Raw genomic sequence first — 20,462 nt, forward strand, 5'->3', positions numbered from 1 at the left:
ACATAAGTAAAAACAATATTTTAATAATATGTGCAATTTTATATATACTATATTATTGGGTCATCTAAAAAGTATCCGCGGTACTTTGTCACTAGATATATGACCATCAACACACATCTAGTGACAAAAAATCGCGGATACTTTTTAGATTACCCAATATAATAGAGAGAGGGGGGAAAGGAGAGAGGGGGGGGGGGAGAGAGAGAGAGAGAAAGAGAGAATGTGCATTATATATATTAGGTGCGCAACTAAGTTCTCGCTGTTATTTTTATAGTATTTGTATCAAAATAACAGCGAGAACTTAGTTGCGCACCTAATATATATATTAAAACATTTTTAACTTAGGGAAAGAAGTTCGAATTGTACAGTCGCGAACAGTGAGTTTGTGACACTTTTTGTTTCGATGGTTTACGGAAGACGCAAAAAGTTTCGGAACGCGATCCATCATTAATCTATTAATGCGTGTAACGAATGGTAATGGGATAGCTATCAAAGTCATATAAAATCAAAGGTGAAATCAAGAAATGTATCTTGTTGACATAACTTAAGATATTATAATTAAATAAGGTAAATGTAAAAGAGTAAGCCAAATAGACAATTTTGTTTGAGAAATTTATTTACATTTCCAATTCGTTAAGCATTAATATAAGGTAACATAATAAGAAAACGTGAAATAAAGTTATATATTACATGTATAAATAGAAATATAATATTTTATTGGATTCTCTGGTATATAACTAACAATTTAGACTCGCTAATACGAGCAAATGAAAGTAATATTGCGCGGTTGTTGATACGCCAAATTAATAATTTAATTTATTTCTAATATATATAAATTGTCTGTTCGCATGTGATTCGTCTGTTACATATGACTTAATTATTTGATCGGTTTGGCTCCTTCCAAGCTATCTTCAGCAAAATAATTTGTTTAAAGCGAATTTGTCGACAAAGTTTTCATAGGTAAATGTCGGAGCTTCTTCTAACTTCCTGATTGGAAATGTGCGACATTTCTTGAAATACGCTAACGGTAATATAAGGGCAAGTCAATAAATTCTTAGAAAATCTGTCAGAGGGCACTCGCAGTATCATGTCACATTACTTTTTGACAAGTAGCACCTTTCAGCTGATTACTGTCAAATTTTGTACGGAATTCATCGAGCGGAATTCATTTGAGCGTGGTTTCATTTTTATAGACGATTAAAGCGAACAACCTTTTTTGCAAAATGGAAAAAACAAGTTGCAGTGATCGTGCAGTGATCAAACTATGTGATGACAGTGATCTACATATGAAAGGTTTAACGCCGAAAGAAATCAAAGCCGGATTGGATAATGTTCATAGCACATTTGCACCAGTGTTTGCGACTGTATATTTGGATGAATGAATTTAAACGTGGTCATCCATATGTGATGCACCTCATTCGGGACGTTCAATTGAGGCTGCTACGCCAGACATCATCGATAAAGTCCACGATATTGTTTTGACTGATCGACGAATGAAAGTGCGCGAGCTTGTTAAGGCCACAGGCATATCACATGGCACAGTGATTTCAATTTTGTACGAACATGGGAACAGATGGGTGCCGCGTTTGCTCACTGTGAACCATAAGCGCGACGATTATACACCGTGTGACGATTTCTAAACAATGTTTGGAGATGTTTCAACATAATCCAGATGAATTTCTGCGTCGATTCATTACTGTGGACGAATGGATCCATTACTTCACACCCGAAATAAAGGAACAGTCAAAACAATGGACTTCACCGAGTGAACCAGCTCCGAAGAAGGCGAAGACCTTTAAGTCGGCCGGAAAGATGGCCATAGTTTTTTGGGATACACGCGGTATAATTCATATCGATTACCTTCCGTCGAAGCAAACGATCAATGGCGATTACTACGCAGCCTTATTGGACCGTTTCAACAAAATTTTAAAGAAAAAAACGTCCCCATTTGGCGAAGAAGAAAGTGTTCTTCCATCAAGACAATGCACGGATTCACACGTGCTCGGCACCGATGGCCAAATTCAACGAATTTCGCTACGAATTGCTTCCTCATCCAGCATATTCGCCAGATTTAGTTCCCTGCGACTATTTCCTGTTTCCAAACCTGAAGAAATGGTTCGGAGAAAAGAGATTCACCACCAGAAAGCAGCTCATCGCCGAAACAGAGACTTATTTTAAAGGATTGGACAAATCATATTATTCGGACGGCTTGAAAAAGTTGGAGAATCATTGGATCAAGTGTATCATGCTGAAAGTTGACTATGTTGAGAAAAATGAATCGATAAAAAAAAATGTGTTTTACTATGTTTTTCTAAAAACTTATTGACTTGGCCTCGTATCTTTCGTTTAGTGAAACAATTATCTATTAATTGTGAAGTATCAATTGGGACTCCCTTTGTCATCCATGTACATTTGTGTTCATCATCAATTTATATTATTCTTGGTCAGATCTTTAATTTGCAACGTCAAGTTTTATCACATTTCTGATACTTCTAGCAAGCTTCAGACAGTAATGAGGGAAAGGGTCGAACCGTTTACATATGTGTCTATCTTATGAATATAATGAATAAATAAACATTTGCGCATTTGTTATTACATTACTTTGTTTCGGAATTATGTTCTTTTTTATCAATATTTTAAAACTTTTATATGATAAAAGATGTAAACTGTCCGAGTATTTCTGAATATTTCTAAAAAATGTTCTAATTTGTACAAAAATTATGAGAAAAATTTTCACCAGGGATATGTAAAAAAATTTCGTACTATAATATTAATAAGTTGAATCAGTTCATCAAAGTACATAAAGATCCTCTCCCAAAATTGTCTAAAAGGAATGTCATATATAAAATTAATTGCAATGATTGCGATGCATTTTATGTTGGTCAGACGGGTAGAAAGTTAATGACAAGAAACTATCGAAACATCAAATTCGCAGAAAAACTTTGTCTCATTCGGTCATTACAACGCAACCATTTCGCAACGCTGCAAGTTCGTAATAAGTGTGTTGTGTTCCTTGTTTTTGTGTATGTTGAGTGTTCGTTATCGGTGGCAGTGTCGATTTCTGTAAGTTGTTGAATTTGTAAAAGACGTTTGGCACAGTTAGATACAGAGACTGTTCCTTGGGAACGGTCTATAATTCCGCGTGTGGTGTTGTTGTTGGGCTCGGTGTTGTGACTTTGGCAAGAAGACAGGAATCGGTGCGTGATATTGCGCAGGAGCGCGCGGCCCTATGAGCCTTGACGACAGTATTTGAATTTGCGTTTCGAATCGCGAAAGATTGATTGCAGAATTGAAACGTCGTAACCTGCCTACCGACAGATTCAGTGCTTGCTCTCCAATTGATGTGTCGCGTCACGCAAATGTGAATGGCTAGGGGCCTTTGGCCCCGACGGGTGAGCTGCGTCATATTCAGGAATCAGCCTGCATAGCTGGTAGAGCATGGATAGTCGCTCGTTCCAATCAGTGAGTTACTTGTTGGGACTTACATCCCGCGAACGCGACTGGGAGACTCGGCATAGCCGTGACGCGCTGATCGGACATATTCCAGATCCTGCGCCCATGGGGGCCGTGTGAGTTAAGTTTAAATCGCACGTTTTAAGTTTAAATATTCACACTCTTTTTCTTCTTCCTCGAGAGAGTCGGACTTCGGTGGTTTAACACCTTGTGCGTTTCGACTCATGACTTATCGTTCCGAATTCGAGTTTTATCGGCGCCTTATATAAGATCAGCTTGTTTTGATAAGGCACGAGGCTATCTAATTACTTGATTGCCTCAGGATCATGGAAAAGCCAATATATTTTTTAGCCTTCGCAGGGAGAAGATTGATCAGGTTGAAAGCTTGGCGCCCTGTTTCGGGGCTAGGTCCGAGATTGGGTTGCTGAGCGATTCCTGTGGAGCGTCCCCGGGGAGTAGCGTCCCGGCTGCTCTCGAAGCGCTGGCCGATCAGTGTCGCGCGTGTAGACAACGCAAACTAGGAGTAGCTTAGGCTACGAAAATCCGATCGGTGATCGAGATCGGTATCGCGGGAACTGAGCAATTGCCCACGCCCAGCCATGAGTAAAATTTGCGGGAGTAATGATTGATAGTTACATACTGGCTAGGGGTCTTTGGCCTCGATGGTGAGCTGCGTTACATGCTCTGGAACCAATCTGCATAGCTGGTAGAGCGTGGATCATCGCTCACTCCAATCAGTGAGTTGCTTGTTGGGACCTACATCTCGCGAGCGCACTGAGAGTCTCGGCATAGCCGTGATGCGTTGATCGGACTTATTCTCACGCCCATGGGGGTCATGTGAGTTGAGCTTAAATGCAAGTAAAACTCTTCTATCGCACGTAAAACTCTTTTCTCTTTTTCTTCGAAAGAGATCATCGCGAGTGGGACCAATATATTTACGAGTTCCAGTTTGCGTATAATTCGATGCTCCATTCGTCCCTGCGAGCTACCCCTGCATTTCTGAATTTCGGGAAAGAACTGCAGCCCAACAGCGACCCCTCGGGAGAGGGGACGGTCGTGCCATTCGGAGATGCAGACCCGGCTGACATAAGCATATGGAGAAACTAAACTTGCTACAAGACTGGATAGTCGAAAACTTAAGAGTCGTGCAGCAAAGGCAAAATGAATATTATAACCGGCACCGGCGAGCGCGGCATTTCGTTGTCAGAGATCAAGTTCTGAAGCGACAGCATATGCTGTCATCAGCTGCGCAACACATTTCGGCTAAATTAGCGACCAAATATCACGATCCGTTTGCCGTGGCGAGGATTTTGTCGCCGGTAGTGTACGAGCTGGCTGACATCGCGGGAGCACCCCTGGGGCGGGTTCACGTAAAGAACTTGAAGCCGTAAATAATATATATAGCCTAATGATCTTGTAGGATTTATCGGATTGTGCTATCGGATGAGAGATTTTGATACCCCATCTCTCATGTCGAATGTCTTCTGCAGACGCTGAGCGCAGATGTTGGCGCAAATTGAGGAGAATTACTCTTTGTTCTGGCCCGAGGCGGCCGAGAAGGCGAGGGCCTGGCAAGCCCGGCAATATACCACGCGCGATGGTGCACGAGTGGCCCACCGTACGGGACGTCGACGTGCAAACGACCTCAGCAATCTCCCTCCTACTAATAATACGAGAGCGAGGAATACAAGCGTGCGCATCATCGACGATATGCGATCGGGGCATCCAGCTGACATCCAGCGTTAGGAGTCCCAACCGGGATCGCTGGGGTGCGAAGTCGCACTAAGACATGCTATGAATACTCCGATTACCCTAGTGCAACCCGAGCGCGCTCAGATGGGAATCATCGCGGACCAGGGAGGGGAGCTCCGAATCGCCGTCTCACCCGAGCGACGCACTCGGAAGGATCGCACGCTGAAGAATCAACGAGAACCTAATTTCGAGCAAGCGTCCTGCGCAGAGGGGCGCGAGGTGTATTGGAATTCCCCGGACTACTTCGTCCACCGCTGCCCAAGACCACACCGACAAGGATTTTGCTATCGGTGCGGACACCCCGAGGTCACTGTAAAGACGTGCAAGATCGAGTGAATGGCGGAAGTTCCCTACATTTCGGGCAAGGGGCATCGCGGCCCAGAACCAGCGCGTCGAAAGGGTAGACCCCTGGACTCTTGCCGCGTTTCCCGTTAAGAGATTCTTCGTCCTTTTTTTTCGTTTTGTCTTTTTTTTTTGGATGTTTGATTATACTAGGGCACGTTTATCTGACACGGCATCGGCCACCTCTTTAAGAGTGCCGCCATATTTGTGCCCTCAATCTTGTCGAAGGTATCGGATTTTTCCCGTTTTTCCTACCTTACGTCGGGAGAGAAATCTTGTAAAAGTTTTGTTTATTTCAATCTATTCCCCTTCCCCCCCTTCCCTCTCCCGGTTGACCGGGTTCTGTTTTGAAGCCACAGATTATTGATATAATTTACACCGAAGGGTCCGTTATGGACTGTGCATGCTCTTTTATGTTAAATTGTCGGTCCATTGTAATCCTGCGCTGTACGAAGCGAATAAAGTGTAATTGACTAAAGAGAGAACGCTAAGGTAGTACTGCACCCTTGTCCTTCCCCTATCTTCCGATCAGACTGCCGATCCCGCGTAAAATTCAACGCTCCGGGAGCGGAACCTACGCGGACACGATCGTAGGAGGACGCGTGCCGAGATTTGCCTATAGGATTTGCGGGGAACAACGTGTAGGGGTTGATCCGTTGATTGTTTTTTCTCTTTTTTCTTTTTTTTTAATCCCGATTGTTCTTTCCATCTTTTTTTTGTTTCTGTATTGTGATACAGCGGGGTCTCTCACGAGGGATTTCGATCGCACCAAGGCTCTGCTTCAGATGCAGCCGGCTGAAGGGAGGCAATCTAACCCGATGGGCTCTCTCTTGGCGTGAAAGAGTTGTGACGTGGCAGGATTGCTGTCGCGTCGCAGCGATCCTCCGTCATCACAAAACGTGAAATTGCGCGAGGAGTAAGGCCGGGAAGAGCTGGCGAATGTTCGAGATCCTTCCGATCGAGGCTGCATTTGTCAGATAGGGCAAAATTATAATCCCGGTTGACTTTTTTTGTATTATTCGGGCACCTCGAACTGAGAACTGTAGCGGGAAGCTGCTTAGGAGGAGAGGAGGTGGGAAAATGGAGCGATCGCAGGTCGAGAGGATAGTACTGAAGAAAAGGCGCGCGCCAGGAGGGTCACCGCTAGTGAGCAGGACCGACCTACTGGAAGCCTAATGCGAGCGCCCGCACGAGAGCACTTTCAAAGCTATGTGGAGGGTGACACCTGTCGAGGCGGCGAAATTGCTATGGAGAATTGGGGATGTCATCGAATATGACGATATTGCTGCTATGGAGCAGGCGAATTGTACCACTGCCGGGAAGCATCGGTGCTCAAAAGGGCTACAATGCAACCCCGGAAAAGAGGCGTTATATATATCAGTAATAATGAATTCTTTAATTATTGTTACTTACATATGTATATATATTGGGTCATTTAAAAAGTATCCGCGGTTTTTTCATTCAAAAATTGAACAAAAAACCGCGGATACTTTTTAAATGACCTAATATATATGATAAATTCAACGTCTGAATCACATCATTATTACAAAGACTTATTGAGGTATTAAAATTAATGTAGAATACACGCGTCACTTAATTGACGTATAACGTGAATGACCAATTGTGACCCAATATTGTCAAAATAACGACAGGCTGCTACCTAGAGACCTCTATTCAACGAGAGAATGACCTCGGATCGGAAGAAAACGTCTGTTTTGCGCAGTACAGCATACTTCATAGCGTTGTACAGCGTTGCCTGCTATGCGCAAACCGAGGTCATTCTCTCATTGAACGGAGTAGTTGAAAACGAGTTTTTTAATGCTCAAATTACGGCTAAAATACTGGATGATTAGCGTTTTAATTGTAATATTTGTAATTAGGAAAGGCTCCTAAAGGCTTGTATAACGATTTTTTTTAAAAAAAGACAAAATAAAAATTTATTCTATATCTCATTCGATGTGTACTATAGTGCAATTCAGGTGCACATAATTTTATTAATAAAAAATTTTCGTGCCAGAAAAAAATGAATTTTTTTCCGATTTTCTCATAAAATCGTGTTTTCCGGAATTTTATTTTTATGCATTAATTCTATAAAAAAAATTTGCAACCGTGAAGTCAATTCGGAGATTTCTCCTAAAATATAACAAAACAAAACGACTTTAGGATTAAAAATTAAAAATATATTGTATATATTTTTGTATCTTCCTTAATTAAAAATGTTGAAATCAATTAAGGTCATTAACAATTTTTATATTATTTCTTACTTCTTTGGATTTTTTTCAAAAATCCTCATACGAAAGATATAAATAAAATATAAGAGATACTCCTTATTCATATCTACAACTTTTGTTTGAACCTTTTTTTGGTATATTCAATAACTTAGAAGATATTTACGAAAATCAGTTTTTTTGCTTTATCATAAAAAAAAGTTTAGGGACCCGGGGGCACATTTTCCTTTTTTCCGACTGCAATTTTATTTTACATGTTTTTTTTCTTGAATTGGAACCATTTGGGGGGGGGAAGTGTTGAAAAAAAATTTCCATTAAGAATAAATAAAAGCCACCATAATAACACATGATGTTACATAACGATTACATTGTAAAGTGCGAAATTATAACATTGATATTATATTTTTAATTTGTCGATTGGGTGATTTCAATGTTGCTTGTGTTCTAAATGAGTCCATGAAGAATGCAATGGGACTGATGACGCTGAGAATTACATATACGATTTTTGTTTAAATAATTAATTTTTCCAATTTTTGTGTATTGTTTCCCCAAAGTTTATATTAATCTTGGCTTAATAAATATGTTTTCTCATTTCCCTATCAATATTCTATGAAACATTAATTTTATTAATTAATTTCTTACGATTATTACTTTGCGTACAATTACCCGACGCGCAAAAATTTTTTTCACTTTTGCTTTTTTTTATTTTTTGCCAAGTATAACATTATTAAATGAAACATTGTTCATTATGAGAATGCATATCGATAAAGGAGTTACATGTTTATGATTTATATCATGTTTATATTTTCTTTATACAGATTTCAACTTCAAAAACTACCTCATAACAATAAATTCTCCTTAAGTGCGCACAATTCTCCCACCTTCCCCTATATAATTTTTTTTTATGTAAGTGTTAACAAATATATAAAATTAACTAAAAAATAAATAATAATAAAATAATTACAAAGTTTGGTCTTAGATTACAGATGGATAAAAAAAAGACTGATGGTTAAATTAACATACAATTAACGTATTATTCAGTATAATTAACAACATTAACAAAAACATCATCATATCATTAATTACAAAGGAAAAAGATACAAATGTATTTGGCTCCAGATTTAAAAAAATATTTGATATATTTAGTACAAAAAGAGGACAGTATATTGTACGGAAGATATATATATAGATAATATTATTACTTTCAAATCTGTTTAATTTCACCGCTGCAATGTGGACAACACGTCATATTGCTCACATCGCATCGTGGAAGAAACATTTGTCCGCCAACCGCAACTGCCGCTCCCATCACCGCAGTACAGGCAACATCTCTCTCAGTCATGGGTAATTTTTTATTCAGTAACTGTAATTGAAATATTAAACTCATTATATCAAAATATTATGTCTCGTCATTAGAAATAAAAAAATCAAATAACTTTACTTTTTCCGCGTTGTTTTCTGTAAGCGTTTTTATATCTAAACCGGTTATATTTAGTTCTTTTTGTAATTCTGAGTCTGGTATGCCACTTAAAAGACTGACTCTGAGAATTTCCACAAGTTGACAACATCCCTGCGCAAGATCAACAATATTGGTGCTGACTAATTCGTGTTTTTTACCGGACGTTGTTCCTATGGAATCGAATTTCTCTCGTAGGATTGTCAACATTCTGGATAAGTAAAATTTACAGATAAAACTATATGAATACAGTATAGCCATTATATGTATAACGTCTGCCTATATATATATACCTATAGGTTTTGAACGACGTATCACGAATAGTGTTATGTTCTTCTAACAATCGTTTTATAGTTTCCTGCAATTCTGTTGTTCTTTGGCAAAGTGCAGCTTTCCATCTTGCCAAATCCTCAACCATTAAACTGTAATAAATATTTTAGCAATAAATTAGGAATGCTTATTATCGTTATTTTTTATTAACGTTTTAACAAGAAACAATGTAACAGATTTGATGCAAACCAAAGAAAAAACTAAAAATTCCATACGTGTTGGAAATGTTGTCAATTACCTACTAGCTAAAAATTTACTTCTCCAAACTTCACATTGACCTGCTAGCCATTCTATTTGTTCTTGATGTGTAGACAAATGTTTGGCTGAGTTCAAGAGGGCTCTCGCAAGTTGCAATTTGTCCTCAGTTAACAAATGAACTCTTGTTTCTAGATCCTCTCCCACTGCGGCAACTAATAAATTCTTTAATTCTCCATTGACCTGTGTGCATATACACATCCTGGCATAAATTATATATTATAATAAATTTTAACATTTAATTTTTTGTTCCATGTCTCACATATAAGACATCATTTTGCAGCTTTCCATATTTTTAATTATTTTTTAAATTTATTTCCATATTTTATAGCTGGGCCCATATTTTGTACACGTCTACCGATAGTTGTTGGTATCGTAGCGACAGCCGATGAGAACCGCGCTTTTTTCTTAGGATAGTCCTTGCCATTGGCTATCAATAGTTATCGACACTGACAACTGTTGGTAGACGTGTACAGAATATGGGCCCTGTATGTATGGTCCTGTATAACATATGTATATTTGATATTTTGATGCCTAAGGCGTGCCCATATACGCATGCACACGAATATAAATATTAGAATATTAAGAAATTTTATTTTAAACCGCATATGAGAACACAATCAATATTAGAAATTAAAGGTCTATAACGGTCAAAGCTGGACTTTTAATGCTTAAAATAATTCAATCTTGAATTACTATATATACTATACATATATGTATTTGCATTGTGACGTGACAATTTTTGTCCGTCACTGTCGAGAATCATCGGCGATGGGATCGCGCGTCCTCCCGGCTCGGAGAGCGAACGCGCACGCAACTACAAACGAGCGCTACTTTTTTAATTATCTGTCAATTTATATTAATTTCGCACGTGATAAATTAAAAAATATACTTTCTGTTTAGAGTATATAATTTAACCGATCGGATCCCGGTAGGGCAGAGAAAGTAACTAAGAGCCGGTTCCACCTTTTGGTAAATTTTATCTGTTAGGTAAATCTGACAATCCGCGCATGTGATTGGATAATCTTGCTACTTACCCAACAAGTAAAATTTAAAACAGAAACGGGCCTAAAACAGATATGACGAGCTAAGGTTAAAGAAATGACAAATACTCAAACGAATGACAGTCGATTTAAATATACCATTGTCTTTATTCCTAAAAGATTGACTGAAAAGTTCTGTCATTTATGCATAAGACCTCCTACGATCATCTTTGTATTAAAAAGGATATACGCTCCTTCAGTAAGCATTATAAAGTATTTTACTTTAAAATCCGAAGCGCCACTATGGTCTGGGTATTGAGATGTTGAACTAATATATATATTTTCAAACAAATGAATTAATTTCAGAAATGAAAAAAGTATTTTAAATAAATAATTTATAAATAAAGATAACTATGTGGCGATAAGTAACGAAGTATCTCGAAGAGATATACAAGCATTTTAGGAAATGTTAATGCCGATGATATTGTAACTTTCAAATTTCATAACTTGAAGAAAAATACAGATTAAAAAGAGGCTTCATGATAGTGTTTTGAAAAGCTCCTGATTCCAGCCATTAGATTCTGAAATCGAAAATAGGGTGTTTCGTTTAAAAAAATCGATTTGACTTTGACCTTGATGACGCTACCTAAGGTCAAGATATGATAAGATCAGTAAATAGATTATTTTTAACTATGCAACCTGAAACCTTTTTCTCAAAAAATGCTTTTCAAGATATTTAAGGAGACTTTTTGAATATCCTGTATGTATATATTACATACTGTATTCTCCTTTAGAGAGATTATGACTATAATACATGTAATAAATCAAAGAATTATTTACTTTAAAGAATAAGTCACAAATGTAAATAACAATACGATAGGACTTAGAGTGGAGTCTCATGAAGTGTATTTGCCACGTATCAAGTGATGATTCGCTGTTGTGGTTTTACTGATTCCTAATTGATTTACACAATTACGCGATACGCAACAAATACGCCTCATGGGACGTTCCTTCTACACTACAACTACAGAGCATTTATCATGGAATATGTTGGAATGAACTTCGATCGGAATTATTCTGTTTTCCCTAGAAATCTAAGGAATAATTGAATAATCAGAATCCATTCTGATCTGTTCTATGATAAATGCCCTCCCCCTGTATTCTGTAACTCTTTATGCAGTCGTTATATGTCTTCATAATGACAGTTGTGCAGCTTTTTTACTATGTAAAATATCTGTGCAATTATCGTTATGAATAACATAATGATTGCATAACGAGTACAGCCGGTCACAGAAAGGTTGTAATATTTTGTTTTCTATGGATTTCGGAACTCAGCCTTGCTTGTAGAACGGTTGAATGTAAATGGTTAGATCCATATATAAGAACCAATCACTTGAACAAGCTGCACTCCGAAACACCATCGAAAGAAGTGTTGCAACTTTTGTGACCGACTGTACGCGACAAGTTTAAAAAACAAATAAATTAACTCTTAAGTTTGGCGCACAAAATCACAGGACTTGTTGAAGTAGCTGTGGAGCATAGAAGACTTTGATTCGTCTTTTCTTTATGATACTACTGCCCGTATTCATAGGGCTCATATTTAAAGCTTCCTTAAATTTATCTTCAGATACTGTACAAACTATTTATTGTGCCATGACTCTCGGCATCGAGTTCGGGATCTAGTGGGACTCAGGATTCACAATGACATCGATTATTAATAACTTGACATCGATTTTTTAATTAATATACAGGGAAAATACGATTACTATATTATTTTTAAATAAACATAAACAGATATTTAAATATCTAAAAATAATGCAGTAATCGTATTTATAAATATCGAAAAATTAAAAAATAAAAAGAAAAAAAAATTTTAAATAATATGTTATTTATGTTGAAATACCATGAAATAAATTATGATTGTAATTATGAAAAATAAATTTCAATTTTTTGATATAAAAGTGATTATAATTGGAAATGACTTATTTCTGTGTGTATGTTTATATAGCTTTTTTTCCTTCTTTTTTCCGAATCACTTCTCGAAGTATTGACGCTAATTTTCCGGACACCTTGTATATATTCTTCTTCTTCCTCTTCCTATCATAGGTTGCGTGAGATATTGGTGTAGTAGTGAATAGATGATTGGTCAAAGGAAACCAAGAGGAATACTAGAAGATACAAATCCTGATAAAAAGGGAAATCAGAGTGACAAAACAGAATTGGATGAGAAAGAAGTGTACCGAATTGGAAAAATATATCGAAGCATGACTCGTTTAATATTCACAGAAAAGTAAGGGGAGTAGCGAGTTTACATAAAAGCCGTCCATCTATAGTTGTACGAGATGAGCAGAATAGGGCCATCCTGGAGGAGAATAAGATCAAGCGTACTTGACAAATGTAGCCGAGCTCTTTGAATACACCAGAACTAACTGGGAGGAGCTGGAGAGCCCTGTCATATTCAAATCGCAACTGCTAAGAGCGAGAAAGCTACAGGATCTGATGAGATTCCTATGGAGCTAATAAAATTAATAAATGAAGAAAATATAGAGATAATATTAGAACTATTCAATAGAATCTACAACACATATCGGAAAAATACCAAAGGAATGGCTGATATCAATATTTGTAATCATTTCGAAGAAGCAAGAGCCAAAAAAGTGCGCAGACTACTGGTTGATCAGCCTTATGAGTCACATGTTGAAAACGTTTCTCCAAATAATCCACGCTCGCACAAGGTCAAAGTGAATGGGATCTAAATGACTCACCGTTTGGATTCAAAAATGTCTTTAGCACGCGAGAGGGGATATTTGAAATAAATATTCTTTTACAAAAATGTCGAGACCATCAGAAAGATGTCTTTGCATATTTCATAGATTATGAGAAAACGTTTGATTATGTTCTCCATATCAAACTTATTGAACTTCTCCTTCAAACAGGAATGGATGAGAAGCATGTCCGAATAATAAAAAATCTGTACTGGCAGCAAAAAGCCGAAATAAGGGTTGGAAAAACCTCAGTAAAAACCTCAAGAATAGACATACAGAGGGGTGTTAGGCAGGAGTGTATTCTTTCCCCCCTCTTATTTATCTACATGGACAAAATCTTCAAGGAGGTTGTAGGTGATGTGGAACTCGGAATCAAAATAAATGCGAATCAACATTAAATATGCAGACGACACTGTCATCCTCGCCGAGAGTATTGAAGATCTTCAACTGCTTCTAAATAGAATCTCCGAAGCTGGACTAAAGATGGGCTTAGATATTAACACAAGCAAGACAAAAATGATGGTTTTCAACCGTGCTAGACATGCAAACGCTTTACTACACCTTAATGACGAAAGAATAGAACGCGTTGCATCAATTGGTTATTTGAGGAGCCTGATCACGGAAGATCTGGATCCCGACGGAGAGGTTAGACGTAGGATAGAGATTGCTCGCGCCGTTTTTAATAAAATGAGGGCTTTTTTTTGCGAGAACAACCTCTGAGACTGAAGCAAAGAATGATCAAGTGTTATGTATGGTCGGTGTTGTATATATGGTATGGAAGCGTGAACGCTTAACCGTGGGCTGAACCGTTTGAAGGCCTTTGAAATGGGTCTTAAGACGAATGCTCTAAATTTCCTGGGTTGATAGGATTACAAACGCTGAAGTCTTGAGAAGAGCGGGTACACAGCGAGTTGTTGACAACGGTCCAATGCAGAAAAATCGAGTACCTTGGTCATGTCTTGAGAGGAGAGAAGTATCGCCTATTGCAGATGACATTGAAGGAAAGGATCGAGGGCCGGCGTGGGATTGGAAGGAAACTCTTGTGGCTGAGAAATATTAGAACGTGAACTGGAATGCAGAATGTGGAGGGGCTCTTTCGTATGGCTGTGGATAAACTAACTATGGTCAGAGTGATCGCCAACGTCCGTGGGACTGGGCAGGTCACATGATGAAGAAGAAATATATAAAGACATGTCAATGTGCTGGAAAAATAGCGACCTCTGTTGACTTCGGAGTTCGGGCTTCACTTTAAATTGAATATAATTAACTTCAAGAAATAGATTTTCATCACCATGTGTTTGGATAGTATTTGGAGGGGGCCAAAATTGGCCTTTATGGGACTTCCTTTCTTTGAATTAGAATAGAATTTATTCTCTTAGCATACATAAGCCAAGGAAAAAAAAAGATTCTTCGATAGCAGGTGATATTTTAAAATGTTTTGACTGCAGATTTAAAATCAAAACTCTCTATATATAGATAGAGAAGAAATTTTCGAAGGTTTTATTACTGCTCGGAAAATAGGATTATAATCTTGGTACCGTTGCGATGTGCAACGCTTGAAGTAGAAGAAACGGTACAGAAATGACAGTTATAATGAAAAATATAATCTAATTAACGATTTGTGATGTAATATTTACATTTGATCTAATTTGGAATTATTAGGTGTTGGAATTAATTCGTAGCGTTTTTTTAATGAAAGAATGTTATTTATTTCACATGAGCATTAAAAAATACATTAATGAAAGTACTTCCCATCACTTTCTACTATTTTTGACCATCTTTCGGGCAGTGAATGAATACCGCGTCGGAAGAACTGTTCATCTTTAGATGAAATCCAGGAATCGAACCATTTTGTACAATCTTCGTAAGATGTGAACTTCTGCTCGCACAAGCTATGAGCTAATGATCGAAACAAGTGGTAGTCGCTAGGTGCAATATCAGGAGAATACGGCGGGTGCGGTAGCACTTCCCATTTAAGTGTTTCCAGGTATGTTTTTACCGGTTTTGCAACGTGTGGGCGAGCATTGTCGTGCAGCAAGATGACTTTATCGTGTCTTTCGAAGTATTCCGACCGTTTTTGCTTCAATGCACGGCTCAAGCGCATCAGTTGCCGTCGGTAGAGATCTCCAGTAACGGTTTCATGCGGTTTTAGCAGTTCGTAGTATATGACACCCTTCTGATCCCACCAAATACAGAGCAGGAGCTTTGAGCCATGGATATTGGGCTTTGCCACTGATGTTGATGGTTCGCCGGGCTTAACCCATGACTTTCTGCGCTTTGGATTGTCATAATGGATCCACTTTTCGTCACCGGTAACAATCCGATGCAAAAAACCTTTTCTTTTCTGCCGTTGAAGCAGCAGTTCGCACGTGAGAAAACGTCTCTCAATATCCCTTGGTTTCAATTCATATGGGACCCAATGTCCTTCCTTCTGGATCATGCCCAAACTTTTAAGACGTTTTCCTATTGTTGAGAAGTCAACTTCCAATGACGTAGATAATTCTTTAAGTGTTTGACATGAGTTTTCATTGAGCAGTGCCTGCAAATCGTTATCTTCAAATTTTTTCGGCTGACCAGGTCGCTCCTTGTCATCCAAGTCGAAATCACCAGCTTTAAAACGTGCAAACCACTTCCTACACGTTTGCTCAGCCAGAGCATGTTCACTATACACATCCACTAAAATACGATGAGCTTCAGCTGCACTTTTGTTCATATTAAAGTAATGAAGCAAAACTCCCCGCAAAAACACTTTATCTGGCACAAATTTTGACATATTCAATGAATTATACAGTATTGTTATTTATGATTTCAAGAAAGGTTATGTACGGCAAATGACGTCCTATGATAGATGTTTACAATGTATACAGAACTATAGGTAACAACGAAATAGTGTACAGCTTGTGCCATCTCTTGTAAAACGCTACGAATTAATTCCAACACCTAATAATTTCATAAATAAATTATTAAAATATAACTGACAATGATTTTACAACAATACGAATAAGGATCTTATACATTTTATTTCGATGTATTAATTTTTCTTTAAGTTTGGCGTTATTATAATGATTATTTCTACAAAGAAAAATGCATTAGAAAACATAAAAATAAAATCCGAACGGTAGCGAATTTCCTTCGAAAATTTCTATCCTTCTTTAGTTACATATAAGCTAAATCAATTTTTGTTTAATTTGGCCACGACTTGGAAGTATCATCTTAAATTTTTAAATTTCGACTTCACATTTGCAACAACCTAAAATATCCCTATATAAATTAATTGTAAGATTGAATATATTATATTTTTAAAAAATTGTGCAACAAAGAATTAATAATCATAATTTGAAATTGAACTGATGAGAATAAATCTAATTAAAGACGTTCTCCGATTACAGTTGTGCTCAACTTAAGCACATTTTAGTGCTCATTATTATGAAAATTTTTATGAAAATTTATTTTACTTTTATATATTATAGTATAAGATATTCCATAAGTGTTAATGTTTTTATACAAGTTTTTTTATAATTATACAATATAAAATGCCTTCTGCCTTCGCTACTGCCGCCGGTCGAAAAAATAGTGACTTTACTTACTTTGCTTAATGATTTCTTAAAAACAAATACCGGAAGCTATATCAGATAAATTTCATATTATTCCTTGTGATATCAAATTTTATATCTCATTGTTGAAAAAATTGTTGAGAAAAACTTTTTTACAGTGAATAAAAAGATCACTTTCGAATAAGCTTTAGATAGGGATCCTATGGGTATACACACACATACACACACACACACACACACACACATACACACACACACACACACACACACACACACACACACACACACACACACATATATATATATATATATGTATGTGTACATATATCATACATATATGTATGTGTATATTTTAAACGCTTCAACTTTGAAGTGGAATATCTCGATTTTTATCCCGCTCTGGGTATTAAGTTTTAAAGCACATATGTTCAGGACACTAAAACAAACTTTTTCTGTAAAGCTTAGCTTTTTTAGAAAAATCTAAAGAAAATGGATTTTTTCAGAGAAACGTCCTTAAGAGAAATTCTATTTTTTAGTAACAGTGGATCTTAGATGTTTAAATATTTCGGTATAAATATATATATACATCCAATTTTGCAAATCGTGCACCAAAATCTTTTTAGTTTTGAAAAGTTGAAAAGCAATCAGATAGAACAAAACTAGAGTAGCAAAATCACATATTAAATTAATTTTTTTAGCAATTTAATTATATTAATATTAATAAGTTTCTTATAAAAACACTAATAATTTGAATATCTTAATAAGAATCTTTTAAGAATATTAAATATAATTTGAAAATATTAATGTACATTGTTATACCTGTACTTGAAATTTCAATTGAGTTTCAAGCTGACTATTTTCTTCTTTCAATTTGCGAATTTCAGACTCATATGTTCTTTTTTCATTATCCCATTCATCTTCTGATGTTTTCTCTTTGTTTTCTTTCATACAATCCTTCAATCTTGTGTCGTTATCCTGAATCTTCATTGCAGCAATTTGCGCAACTGTAGTATTTAAACTAGATTTTTTTTTAAATAATTTTTTCTTTTTTTCAAATGGTACAATTGGATTTACAGCTGCCTTATATGGTTCATATGGTATAAATTTTGGGTCTTTTGACTTTAAAGAATGCAAAATATGCTTTTCTTGTTTTATATTACTAATATTTTTTGGTACTAACTTTACTATTGTACCAATAGGAGTAACCGGAGATGTTGATTCTAATTGCTTCAAATTTGTAGGATGATAAATGAGAGTGTCTCCCAGACGACTTCGACTTTGCCTAACTTCGACTCTATCTACCGTCGCATTTTCCATGCCATCTCCTTGCGTTCGTTCTATGTAACCCATCACATGAACATCTTGAAAGATTATTAATCAAGCTATAAAAATTGTAACCCTGTTTTGCTATATGTAATTCAAATATATTTTAAATGTTTGTCATTATTAAAGTCAACAATTTATATTTTTAAAGTTAACAATTATTATTTACAATGACCTAGTTTCCACTGAAATCGATTATACTTCAGTACAAGTTAAATTTATAATATTGTTTTTTTCCATTGGATGTAGAGATTTTGTGAATCTTATAGCGAATTCGGCAGACTGCATTAATGCGCACTGAATGTAAACTTTTTCAGTGCCAGGCATTTGGCTTATGCGCACTGTATCAGTGTATTAAAATTGTCATATTCGGCAAATGAAAAAAACTGAGCCAGTGTACTGCTGAATTTATATTCGGACTATAAACGGAATAAATTGAACAAGTTCAAGAAATATTGCACTGATGTTTCTGACAGCAATTTGACATAGCACTGGTTCTGTATTCGTACTATGCCAAGACAGCACTAGAGCAGCATGTGTGCCGAATTCACCATCAACAATAGTGGAATAAGAACAAACACATTCCTCTTGACTTATTATAGTGAATTTGATCATTTATATTACAATAAATGAGTGCATATTAAAAACTGCTTTATATAAAGTATCTCAATGCGGTGATACAATGTAATCAAATTTGACAAAATAACATACGTATACTTTATTAAATAACGTGACAATATCATTAGAAGATAGGTAATCATTTAAAACATATACTTTTACATTTACTTTGCTAATGTCATGTAAAACAACTTAATACACACTGATCTAACTGCAAGTAACTAAATTCGCAATTATTATTAAATTTGATTCTATGCCGCATTAGATTCAGTGGAAAATAAACTAATGACAAACATTTGGTATTTGAACAAAACTAACCTGGTTGACAGTGAATGTTCTGTTTCTTGATATTTATGAAAGAATTCATTTTGATAGTATAAATAGTTATCGCAGATAATTCTATAATATGTCATATGGTTAATATTTACAATTTAAGACGAGTAGGATATAATTCAAACGCGTTCAATAAAAACTGCACATGTTACAAAAAAAGTTAGCACCAAAGACATAGAGGTAATTATACAGTTTAGCACCTCAAAATTCAATAAAATTAGACTTATTCAACGCGTTTTTGCACGAAATGAATAAATCTGGCAAAAAAGTGTCACTCTGCTCTGTGAACTGACAACCGATGTATCGTTAAAGTTGACTATTTAGGTTAGGAGATCCGTTACTTCGATGGCATATGCCTAGTTTACATCGTGCACTTAGGTTTGTTCGCGTTACATGAAATCTTCAAATATTTTTGCATTTAAAATGAAATAAATATATATTTGGCTTTGAAAAGAGAGAAAGCGAAAATGTCAAAGTGCAAAAAGTGCAAGCAAGGCGAACAAATCTATTGTATTGAGTCATCTAAAAAGTATCCTCGGTACTTTGTCACTAGATATATGACCATCAACACACATCTAGTGACAAAAAACCGCGGATATTTTTTAGATGACCCAATATTAATATTGTACAATACATGTACTAACTTTCTATTAAATTATTTTAATTTCTGGGATGTATTCAAAGAATGATGTACTAAATTGGTACAATATGCATCAAAATAATTAATTGAATACATATCGTATATACAATATGTTTACACGTATCGCCGAAATTAAGATCAATAGAAAGTTACTATAGAATTAGTACCCATAAAGTGCACGATGTAAACTAGGCCTATTATTCGTCAATTTCTATCACGTGGCTTAGGGCTGCTGCACACAAAATTCCGCAATGGTGGCTTAGTTTCTACCGAGGGTTTAAAGCGGATCAGAATGTAAGAATCAACTACAATCAAGTATTCCTCTGTTACAGTCGAACGAAGGAGAATGCTCGACTGCAGTTGGTTGGTTTTTACATTCTGATCCGGTTTAAACTCTAGGTGGAAACTAAGCCACTAGACCAATGGCAGT

At 36.4% G+C, this 20,462-nt stretch overlaps 1 protein-coding gene across 3 annotated transcripts; it reads right to left on the reverse strand.

The window, feature by feature from the left end:
* Positions 1–8,784: 8,784 nt before the first annotated feature.
* On the reverse strand, positions 8,785–19,938 carry LOC105143191 (golgin-45). 3 transcript variants are annotated; one of them, XM_011051290.2, is made up of 7 exons: positions 19,378–19,938; positions 18,299–18,479; positions 17,938–18,136; positions 9,800–9,999; positions 9,525–9,653; positions 9,217–9,442; positions 8,785–9,138 (listed from the first exon to the last, which is right to left on the reverse strand). In XM_011051290.2, exons 1-7 carry the CDS (start codon positions 19,424–19,426, stop codon positions 8,980–8,982), a joined length of 1,143 nt encoding a protein of 380 aa, XP_011049592.1. In that variant the 5' UTR covers positions 19,427–19,938; the 3' UTR covers positions 8,785–8,979. The 3 variants fall into 3 exon arrangements, with proteins under 3 accessions (XP_011049592.1, XP_087268221.1, XP_011049590.1); XM_087412095.1 differs by having other exon boundaries at positions 17,938–18,500; XM_011051288.2 differs by having other exon boundaries at positions 17,938–18,479; positions 19,378–19,937.
* Between the last annotated feature and the right edge of the window lie 524 nt (positions 19,939–20,462).

This window comes from Acromyrmex echinatior, chromosome 12, assembly GCF_024713525.1.
Source record: "Acromyrmex echinatior isolate Ae372 chromosome 12, ASM2471352v2, whole genome shotgun sequence".
NCBI lineage: Eukaryota > Metazoa > Arthropoda > Insecta > Hymenoptera > Formicidae > Acromyrmex > Acromyrmex echinatior.

What these genes read in the sequence shown, in the direction of transcription:
- LOC105143191 (XM_011051288.2), bottom strand. Translation starts at nt 19,426, where the DNA reads ATGAATTCTTTCATAAATATCAAGAAACAGAACATTCACTGTCAACCA. An exon ending in AGTAAATTTTTAGCTAGTAG is followed by an intron (nt 9,654 to 9,799) that starts GTAATTGACAAC and finishes TATTTATTACAG; the next exon opens with TTTAATGGTTGAGGATTTGG. An exon ending in ACGTCGTTCAAAACCTATAG is followed by an intron (nt 9,443 to 9,524) that starts GTATATATATAT and finishes TTACTTATCCAG; the next exon opens with AATGTTGACAATCCTACGAG.